Source organism: Gavia stellata, chromosome 9 (assembly GCF_030936135.1).
Source record: "Gavia stellata isolate bGavSte3 chromosome 9, bGavSte3.hap2, whole genome shotgun sequence".
Lineage (NCBI taxonomy): Eukaryota > Metazoa > Chordata > Aves > Gaviiformes > Gaviidae > Gavia > Gavia stellata.
In genome coordinates this window covers 5,174,059-5,185,013 of record NC_082602.1, presented here as the reverse complement: position 1 = coordinate 5,185,013, position 10,955 = coordinate 5,174,059, and the positions used below count along the sequence as shown (strand labels likewise).

General features: G+C 44.2%; 1 protein-coding gene across 3 annotated transcripts; it reads left to right on the top strand.

The window, feature by feature from the left end:
- Window positions 1-117: 117 nt before the first annotated feature.
- Window positions 118-7,745, top strand: HNRNPH3 (heterogeneous nuclear ribonucleoprotein H3). 3 transcript variants are annotated; one of them, XM_059821555.1, is made up of 10 exons: window positions 118-251; window positions 1,589-1,725; window positions 2,258-2,396; window positions 2,945-3,087; window positions 3,546-3,632; window positions 3,977-4,095; window positions 5,458-5,593; window positions 5,842-5,922; window positions 6,007-6,093; window positions 6,407-7,745. In XM_059821555.1, the coding sequence occupies exons 2-10, from the start codon at window positions 1,608-1,610 to the stop codon at window positions 6,481-6,483; spliced, it is 987 nt and encodes a 328-aa protein (XP_059677538.1). In that variant the 5' UTR covers window positions 118-251; window positions 1,589-1,607; the 3' UTR covers window positions 6,484-7,745. The 3 variants fall into 3 exon arrangements, with proteins under 3 accessions (XP_059677538.1, XP_059677537.1, XP_059677536.1); XM_059821554.1 differs by having other exon boundaries at window positions 2,945-3,132; XM_059821553.1 differs by lacking the exons at window positions 118-251; window positions 2,258-2,396 and having other exon boundaries at window positions 1,698-1,725; window positions 2,945-3,132.
- The last annotated feature ends 3,210 nt before the right edge of the window (window positions 7,746-10,955 follow it).

The window sequence follows — 10,955 nt, the reverse complement described above, 5'->3', positions numbered from 1 at the left end:
GGGAACTCCCCGTCCGGCGTGTCGCGCATGCGCCGTCGCTTCTCCCCGGAGGCGCGCATGTGCCGGTGCCGCCCAGCCGGGGCTGAGGAGCGCGTTGTGGCTATCGCGATACTTGCGCAGCCGGGACGCCATCCTGCCCATCTTCGTTGCGTAGGTTTCGACCCCGCCGGCCGGTTGGAAGTGAGGAGGAGCTTCCTTCCCGGCAGAAGCTCCTGCCCGGGGCACGTCGAGGGGTGTGCGAGGGTCTCCTGGTGAGTGGAGAGGGAGAGCGGGCTGAGCGAGCCCCGGCTGGGCCCGCCGGGGTGCCTGCAGGCAGGGTGGCGGTGGCGGTGGAGACTCGGGCCCTGAGGCGGGCGGGCCTTTCCGCCCCTCGCCGTGGTGTCGGGGCGGCGCGCGCTTGCGGGAGCCGTGGGCAGCGGCGCTCCCGGAGGAGGGCGTGGGGGAGGGGGCGGCGCGGCGCCGCGCCTCTCCGCGGAGCCTCGTTCCCGAGCGCGGCCGCCATTTTGAGTGGTGGAGCCGAGGGCGGCGACGGCCCCAGGAGAGCGGCGAGGGGCGGCCAGGGGCTCCCGGGGGGCTGAAGTTGTGCGGACGGAGGTCGGGCAGCTCCTCCGAGGCGGAGAGGTGGCAGCGGGGCGCGGCGGGGAGCTGGGCGGGAGCGGGGGAGGCGGGAGGGGGCGGCCCTGGGGAGGCGCGGTAAATGGCGCCGGGGAGCGGGCGGTGGGTCAGGGCCGCGATTTCGGTGGTAGTCGGCGCCGTGGGTCGGAAGGACGGAGCCGGGGGCGGCGGGGGGGTCGCTCCGCGCCTGATGCGGGCGGCGATCGCGATTCCTTCGCTGTTGCGGCGCGGCGGCCGCGCGGCCCATTGTGGGGCGCTCACGGTAAACTCCCCCAGCCCCCCCGCCTGAGGCTGGTGCGCGCGCACCTGCCGGCGCGCGGGAGCCGAGGCGGCGGGCGCCGCGCGGGGTCCGACCCCCCTTCCCCGTCGGGGTGTCGGTGCGCGGGGCCCGCCTCGCTGCCCGGCCGGCCCCGGCCCCTCTGCCGCTGCCCCTCAAGGTGATTTTGCGGCTCTCTGTCTTCTCCCGGGCCCTTGCAATTGGAGGTAACGCATCGCCGGTGTTTCCGGAAGGGGGGGGGGGGGGGGGACACCCAAACAAAACCAACTGGGAGCGTGGCCCGTGGCGCTTTGTTTGCAGACAAAGGAAGGCCTTGTGTTTCCACGCAAGAACCGTTGCGTTGTTCGTACGCCTTCTTCAACTGTCACGCTTAGAAAGAACCCCAAAATAACAAAAACAACCCTTATAGGACGGATGTTGAACGTACTCTGAGTAAATAATGAGCTTCGTGTGCTGTGCCTGCCCGCGTGTTGCCTTCCCTACACGCTGTGTTCCCTATCAGAGCTTGGGGTGCCTCTACATGTGTGCGTGCTGTGGGTGTGATAAAGTACAATTTTAAATACGCAACAGAAGTAAAGCTCATTATCAGTAATACTCGTTATCTGAAGAAAAACTACCAGATTTCTTTTGAGAGGAGGGACTTAGGCATATATGCAATCTCAAATTTTTTCCTTCTTTCATTCTTCTTTTTTGTAGGGTTTAATTTAAATAAAAGATGGACTGGAGTGGAAAACATAATGGGCCAAATGATACAACTAATGATGGAACAGTGGTACGACTTCGAGGCCTGCCATTTGGTTGCAGCAAAGAAGAGATTGTTCAGTTTTTCCAAGGTACCTCTAGTATAGTGGAAGTGTAGTGACTGAGCTTTCTTCTGTCTTTTACACGATGTTTTGCGCATTTTAACTTGTAGTAGCTGTTAACGGGGTGGATGGGAGGGATTGTGTTAAATTAGTTTACGTTAAGTAAGAATTATGTCCTGTAAATGAAGTACAAATAACCATAGATGTAGTAAAACACAGTATGTATCGTAATTTTGTCGAGGTGGTAAACATATTATGCATATTGGGATAACCTGAATGTTAGCATTTGGATCAGTTAAATTGCTTGATCGGTAGCTATATTTTCTTCATGTAACCTAGGTGGTTGTATTTTTGCATAGTTTAAACAGAAAAGAAGTATGGCTAAATCCATAAATGTTTAATGAAAGATCATTGGCTTGTATTGTTGGGTGATGGGGGAAACAAGGTGGTTTTCTTTTTCGTTGTTGTTGTTTAGATATGCTTTAAGTATTTGCTACAGATGGGAATGTTTCAGCCTTTAACACTGTTCCCCTTGATGGGGTTATTTGTCCTTGGGTTAAAGGGTTGGAAATCGTGCCAAATGGGATAACATTGACGCTGGACTACCAGGGGAGAAGCACAGGGGAGGCCTTCGTGCAGTTTGCTTCAAAGGAGATAGCAGAAAATGCTCTGGGGAAACACAAGGAAAGAATAGGGCACAGGTGGGGATGGAGAGTTTGGGATGGTGTTAAATCTTTATTTTTGGGGGTTGTGGGTCAGTAATGCTTTTGGGGGGGTTGGGGACCATGGTATGGAACTGGCTGTTTTTAAGAATTTTTATAACTGATCCTAAGTTAACTTGGGAAATATGGTAGATTTGGGGGGTGGGGGAGACAGTATTGCTCTGGGTAGTTTGCTAAACTCAGAAAACTGTTTCAATCGTTCTTGTGTAGGGTAATTTGTGATAAATGCTACTATAGCTAGACGTTGTTTTTCAACAGTATGTTTCTCATACTGGAAAGACATGTTTTATGCTTAATTTGTACAGCTAGAATTTTCACGTAGTAATTTTTGCCGCTGTAAAGTGGGGTTTTTTATATACACTTAAGATTCTTACGGTTTTGAGGAGAAACTTAAGTTGTATGGTATCTCTAGTCACTTCTATTGGATTGTACATTTAGTTTTAGAAAAACGTAGTATGGCCTTTTAAAATATTCAGACAGCTTATGCGTGTATTCTTATTGGTACCTTGAAAATCCTCTTTTATTAGATATATTGAAATCTTCAAAAGTAGTAAGAGCGAAATCAGAGGATTCTGTGACATGCCAAGAAGAATGATGGGACAACAACGACCTGGACCATATGATAGACCATTAGGAGGAAGAGGGGGTTATTATGGAGCTGGGCGTGGAAGTATGTATGACAGAATGCGTCGAGGAGGTGGTGGATATGACGGTGGTATGTTTATCTAATGAATGGAGGTTCTGTTGTCAGTTTCATGTTTCTGACATACTTGTCAAGAAATAAAGAAATGGCAGTAGCTGCAGTACCCCTTAGGTTCGACATGCTCCTTTCAAAAAACTGTTGTTTGTCATGTATCAAAAAATGTGGCTTAGTATTGAAGATTAACGGAAGTAATAAGGAAACTGTATTTTTAGCAGAATTTTATTTGTCACTTGCATGTCTCAGCCGCTTTACTATATGGAAGGAAATTTACATTTGCACTCTGTTCAGAAATCCAGGTCTAACAGTCTGTAGAGGCTGTTTGCAAACTTCCGGGTGCCCAAAGACTGAAAAATTGACTCTTGTGCATAGCTCTGTGAATTTTGAGTAATAGTGTAATCATTCCTTTCTTTCTCTCCATTGCACAGGATATGGTGGCTTTGATGATTATGGTGGCTATAATAACTATGGCTATGGAAATGATGGCTATGATGACAGAATGAGGGATGGGAGAGGTAAACAAAAAATTTAATAGTTTGTTTAAGAAGATTTTCATATTACTTGAGTTGTAAGACGTAGTATTTCCAAGACAGAAATAACTGCTTTCTTCATTAGATTATTTTGTAAAGAAAAAAGGCTGTTTAAAAAAGGGGGGAATTGGGGAATCTTAGGAAAAAGTAAATACGTTGCTTAGGATGTCTTCTGGTTAAGTGTTTGAGTGGATACACGGGAAGTGTAAACACCTTACATGCAGTGGTATCAAGCCAGTGCTTTCAGACAAACAGTAGTAATGACTTTTCTGGCTTTTTGTGACAATCTTACAGGTGTGTGCTTTTGTTTGGTTTGGGTTTTTTAATAGGCATGGGAGGACATGGCTATGGTGGAGCTGGAGATGCAGGGTCAGGTTTCCATGGCGGCGGTCATTTTGTTCACATGAGAGGACTGCCTTTCCGAGCAACAGAAAATGATATTGCTAATGTAAGTACGGTGGGGGAAAGGGCTTTCTAATGCCGGGAGTTTGCATGTTCTTGTCTGTTTTGTTCCAAACTCGGTTAAAGTTCTCAAACCAGGGACTGATAGCTCCAGTACATCTGCTAACTAAAGTCACGGCCCTTTACATGAGTTCTACAAAGCTTAGTAGTAAATGAGCTTTATGAAGGTAATGTCTCAGGTAAGATTACTGAAGAAGCCAGAGAAACTATATTTAACATTAATCTCCATACGCTTATGTTCAAGGTGCATTGGAGAGAGAATGGTTGTTGCAATCAGGATCCTGCTTTTAAGGCTTTAGAAGTTTGTTTAAGCTTAACTGAAGATGTATAATTTCGTAGCAGAGCGATAGAAGATGTGAAACTGATTGTAGTTTGTGTATGTGTTTGTTGATCTGAGACTTGTTGTATGAGGGACAGAGTGGGAAAACTGCAGGGAGCTGCATTCAGTTGGAGGGGAAGGTGTCCCATTACTCGTAAGAGATGAGGGTGGCAGATAAAAGCACATCTGCAAGATTTTGGGAGTACGTTCTTGTGTCAGTATAGATGTGTTTGTAGGGCAGAAAGTTTTCCTGGATATAAGGCCTGGTTTAAACATACCCTCTCTCCTGGGGGGGCTCCATCTTTATTAGTTGCACCTATAAAACACATGCAGAACTCCATTCTTAAGCTTGTGCTTACTTTCTTTTCTGGGTTGTTTTTTTTTCGTTTGTTTGAGCTATGTTTTCTTCTGTCAGCTTGGTGGTTTTCTTTAGTCTAAAGACTCTGTGAGAACAAGGGCCAGACTTGAGGCTTTGATTCAGAGCGTGTTACTGCAAGTCAGTGACTAGTACTTCAATAGCATACCAAAGGTTCGTTTGCACGTACTGTTTGGTAAAAAAGGCGGTTGGTCAGGAATACCACTGTATCTTTCCGAGTTCTGTAGCAAGGAAGACAGTCACCTTTTTTTGAATTCCATGAGTATGTCCCTGCTTTGAGAAATCGATTTGGTGCTGCTGCTTCAAAAATGAAGTAATTATTTTCCTTTTCCAGTATGGCATTGTATTAGACCTTGTTGCTTAAAGCAATGCGTGTGGGCAGGAATTTTTGTTTCTATCTTTGCTTTTAAAGAAAGTTCCTCAAGCTCTGTAGCTGGAGCTCTTCAAGTTGTGCAATAATAATAATAATAGATTGTAAGTGTAGATTGGCCTAATGTTGAAGGCCCACTAAGTAATGCTTTGGAAATTGGTAATGAAATTCATGTAGTAAGATGAGATAAAATTAACGCAGTGCTCCACTAACAGCTGGGATGAAGGAAACGTTCCTGGTTTGAATTCTGCATTAATGTGATTTTTTTGGGTTTTTTTCTTAGTTCTTCTCACCGTTGAACCCTATAAGGGTTCACATTGATATTGGGGCAGATGGAAGAGCCACAGGAGAGGCAGATGTGGAATTCGTGACACACGAGGATGCGGTAGCTGCCATGTCCAAGGATAAAAATCACATGCGTGAGTGTTGTGTTCACTTAAAGCTTTCATTGACCAGGCTTTAGCAGGGTATATAAGGGTTTAAACTGCATTTAACTTAAGTTGTTGTGCAGCGAATACAAATCATAAGGCTTTTTGCCGTTTTCCACATTTCAAACTCGCTTTTTGTGGGCTGCTGTTACTTGTAAGGTGGGGATTTTCTGCTTTGTATCTCTGTGCTTCTGGTTTCTGTAACAAAGTACAAAGCAAGGGGGTTTTGTTTCCCACAGAGCATCGATATATTGAACTATTCCTGAACTCAACTGCTGGAGGCGGTTCTGGAATGGGCGGCTATGGCAGAGATGGAATGGGTACGTATCAATCCCAGACTTAGCCGACACTTTGCCAAGTCTAACGAGTTTCAAGCTCGTAACAGTGCACTTCCTGCTTTCCAGATCAAGGTTACGGCTCTGTCGGTAGGATGGGAATGGGCAGCAACTACAGTGGCGGATACGGAACTCCTGATGGCTTGGGCGGATATAGTAAGTAAATGTTCTGTTTGGAATGTACTTCATGAAAGCATTGCTACCTCTGTCTTGGGATGGACGGTGGGGAGGGGCGGTGGGCGGGGGGGGGGAGAAAGGGGTGCAGGGGGGTGGTTTCATTTAAACTGTACATCTCTGGGAGGTTTGTGTGCTTTGCTACTGCAGCAAATGCTGCTTTAGAAAAACAGTGCTGAAGTGTTGTTCTTTTTAGTAGAAGTTAAGTCGTCTTCAACCAACTGTTCCATATTACCCATCACATTTTTTCTTTTTTTAAGGTATGTATGCGTGACCTTGTGTCAATTGTTTGCAGGTCGTGGCAGTGGAAATAGTGGAGGATACTATGGGCAAGGCAGTATGGGTGGCGGCGGATGGCGTGGAATGTATTGAAGGATAGCCTTGCTTCTGCAAAACATCCTGGAAGAAACAGTCTCTGGTCTACTAGACTTTCTTACAAAATTTAATTTCTTTTGTATTTTAAGAACTTTATAATGACTGAAGGAATGTGTTTTCACAATATTATTTGGTAAGCAACAGATTGTGATGGGAAAATCTGTTTTCTGTAGGTTTTATTTGTTGCATACTCTGACTTTAAATAAATTTTTATATTCAAACCACTGATGTTGATACTTTTTATACTAGTTACTCCTAAGGATGTATTACATATTCAAGACTACAGTCGGTTTAAGATGTTGTTCTATGGTTCAATAAAGGTGGTTGTACTGTAACTCCTATGAACACTGATTCAGTTCTATGTAATCTTGGTGTAGTGAATGAGTTTGGAAAATTCACTTGTTTAAGGGGAAAAAGGTAGATGAATAGATTAGTTTATTTGGTCACAATCTTTCCTAAACCCTTTTGATAAGTTGTATGTAGTTGTTTCAACACGGTGTAAAGCTGTGGAGGCTAAAAGGCATCCTTCCAGCTTTCTTTCATATTCTACGGACTCTACCATCCCCTTCCAATGCACAAGCGAGCAGCGCCCGAGGCTCGTGCCTCCGCAAAACCAAGCAAAGAGGTTTATTACCATGCTTTGCTCTAGAACCCTAGATACTGCATTTCACAGGTGTAACTTGCAAAGCAAACTAAAACACTAGCACACCTTTTAGCTAACATGAACTAGGTCAAAGGCTAGTTAATTTGAAGCCATCATCTCCTTAGTATTTTTTTTTTCACAAATACTGCTTTTGGGAAGAGTGGGGGATTTGGAAGCAAGTTAAGACTTCTTTTCTTTCATGAAATTACTGTATTTAAACATGGTTCAGCTTTTTTTTTTTTGCTGCACAGAGCTGATCTGTCTGTTCAAAACTTGACAAGCCATTCTATGGATGAGCTCATTAGAAGCGAAGTATCTCTAAAACAGTTATAAGCCCGATACTTGTTGCATAACACACAACCCAAACACATTGATAAAACTTTTTGTGCGTTTGTGACATGTAAGATATGTAAGAAATATTGTTTGCAGACACTTAACATACCTGCTGTGTAATGAAAAAAGGTATTTATTCTTCTGAGCCAGTGTGATCTCCCAAATTAACTGCTTTGTCCTCAATGCCTCCCTTAAAATGTCAAATGTGATTTTGGGTATTGAAAGTCTGTCACCTGTTTTGCTAGTACTGTGTTATATATGTAATAAATGTCTTCTTGTGGGAGAGGAGAATGGAGTTTATTTCACTAGAGAGCGTGTTCTTGTGTCAAAGTGACTGGAAATCGCAGCTGAAAGGGGAACTGGCAGCAGCAGCTTTCCCAGTACTGCACTATTTTTGGAGAGGAAGGGGAGGGAAGATTACTTGAAATCATAATGTAAGTGATTTTACAGGGCTTAGTTTTAACTCAGCGCTCTTAAAAAAGAGCGTGCTCTTGGTCTGTTGCTGAAAAAGCTTATGTTTTGTAAAACTAAGATAGCAAAGGTCAGGAGAAGAGTTAATCTAGTTGCAGGAAAAAATACCTTGCAGTGAGGGAGAGGACATCTACACCGAACAGAAGCGTATTTTTTCTATCAGCATAGCAGATGCCTGTAAAATACCGTCAGCTCTGCAGCATTTCCTCACTGGGGTATAGTTTGTGTTCCATTTTAGGAGCAGGAACACTACCGCCTGTTAAAGACTTACCTTCTGAGAGCAGGGTGGGAGTTCTGCTTTGGGCTGTTTTGTATAACCAAGCCATCTGCAAAAAGCACACTGAAGTTGATGATGACTGAAATTCCACTGCACTGGACAGCGCATCCTTTGGGACTGCCCTGTCCCTTCCCCAGCAACACCTCACCCTGTACAAAGCAGCACTAAGCGTTGAACCTTTCCCGTCACTTAAGCAGCATTTAAATTGCAGAGGAATTGTTTTTTGAGAAGAAAACCTATTAAAAAAAAAAAAGAGATTACCCAGTCAGCGAGGAAGTTTTATATGTCATCACTGTACACAAAGAGGGATTTTAGCCTTTGCTGTGCCGAGTACAAGGAGGTGAAGCGTGCATTTGCCTACTGCCAGGGGCTGAAGCAAGCTGTTATGTGGCGACTGCTAGGCGGCGGCTGGGCTTCCTCTTTGCTCACAGAGAAGCAGGTGCCAATCCGGTAAGTGATTAAGAAGGTGGGTGCAGCGCTGGTGAGCCCCGTGTGAGGAGAAGGAGGAGGAGTGTATTTTTCTCTGTTCACTTGCTAATGCCCCCAGTTCATTACGTCAGAAGTCGTTTCATTTCCCAAGAAGAACACAAAGGAGGCTGCTCTGGTACTGTGCCAACAGTTTCTTCTGATGAATGGAGTAGGTACCCCACAGATCTTCCTGTGCTCGGTGAGAGGATGATCTAGAATCACAATCTGTCAAAAGAACAGGGTTTTACAGAAAGACAAGAGGTACAGGATTAATAATAGTGTGGTTCAAAAAACTGCTAAAAGCGGGTCAGGTAGGTGGTCTGATGCTAAGGGAAATAAAACCACATAGAACATACAATAGTCACCCTTTTGTTGAAGGCACAAGTTTTACTTAGAGTAAGCAAAAGCAATCTGAATAACCATACGCTACTTCAGAGACATTTTCCCATGCAAATAAATAGGGCAGCACAGAGGAGAAGAAAATATTGTAGTTAAGTAACAGAAATTTAATTTATTGCATGTTACGGAAATGCACTATGTTCTTATTTTGAAAGACTGCCTATTTTAAAAGTAATTTTGTTTAGCTGCATTCTTTTAGAAAAATTACTTATAAAAGCAAAGCAGTACAGATGAGCATCCTCTACATCCGAGACCAAAACCACACGAAGCCCACCGGAAAACACTCTCCGAGTACTTTCAGGAGGCACACGAGCAGCACTTGGTTTGTTATGTCATCAGCAGAGTAGCTCCCCGCTCCCCAGCGTATGCACAGACTTCCTAAGTAACTTGAACAAGTCACGATAAAATACTCAAAATACTCTGCATTACAAATTTAAATAAAATGACATTATTCCCAGAGTTAAGTTGCAGATCAATTAAATTTATTTTTTTCCAAAAGCTATTTACAGATTTACAAGTATTTGTTTCGTATTTTACAAAAAGTTACACCAGGTAATTTTAAAAACATTTTCTTTACAAAAGTTACATAAGCAACTACATGGAGGTGGTAAAAAGAACGGCTGTATTAGCTTTTAGAATATCAACTAAATGCCTATCCTCAGGAGACAAAGCTAAGCTAAACAAAGTGCAAGAACAATGAAAAGACCTGTTTCGAAGCCTCCCTTCTCCCGTTAGTAAGAATATCCCAAGCCCACAGCTGAAGGAACTACCGGGCTGCTAATTCTGCTGACGGCTCGCCAGGGCCGACCAGCGCGTGGAGGTTCCACGGCTGGACCCCGTCACACGAGCGGCCAAAGGGAAGAGGGTGGATTGGTTCTAGTGCAGCGACGTGGAAGTGAGGACAATTTATCACAGGATGTATTTGTATTTGCCTACGGGAAGAATAAGGATTTACATTCCAGCAGAAGTTACCATCAGTGAGGAGAGTGGTCAGACCTAGACGTACGCTCAAAAGTGCTGTGGAAAAAAATGAAGTTTAGGAACAAACTCTGAAAGTTTGAGAAAGATGATGACAAAATAAGGAAGAACCTTCTTGCCCAACACAGAAAGGATGCGGTCCCCGGTATTTAATCGTAGTCTTTCTTGGCAGCAGATTCACTCTGCTTCTAGAGCTATACAGTGCCTACACGTCCAAGCTTGAAAGCATGACTTACATGAAAATAATGCAAAGGTATTTGTTGAAGGTTACAGACAATGCCAGGAAAAAGGTTTGTGATGGACATCTCTCTTTCAATGGTAACACAGACATGTCAAATTAATAGTCAATTTTAAAAAATACAGCAAAATGCACCTTCCTTCATCAAGTGCCTCGAGGCACTGTTTTCTTACCTGTCTGACAAAATCTCCCCTTACACCTCTGACTACAAAGGACAGAGCTGTCAGTGCAGTATTCTTGGACGTATCAAATCTTGATGATTGAGGGGAAGTAAACGAATACGGTATTTGGCAATAACTTAGCGGCCCACTGCATTCATTTCATTTTGTTTTTTAAATACAATTTAAAACTAGCTACCGCACAGTTTTGCATCACAACAGCATATCACAGGCACATTCTGCAGCAGAATTAGGTTGGACTTGTTGCAGACCAGCCTGTAAAAGCAGGTAAGTGTATCACCTTTTTCAAGATCATCGTAACAACTAAGATACTCATCAAATACACGTTAACACTGAGTCTCCTCTAGAAACCGCCCTGCTTCCTCCAAAAGAGCTTCTGAGCCATTTGTTAGACTAACATTGTCATCTGTATTTTTAACATGTGCATTTTCTACATTTGGGTCCCATTTTCACTATTTGTTTCAACAGGAAGCAGACAAGTAA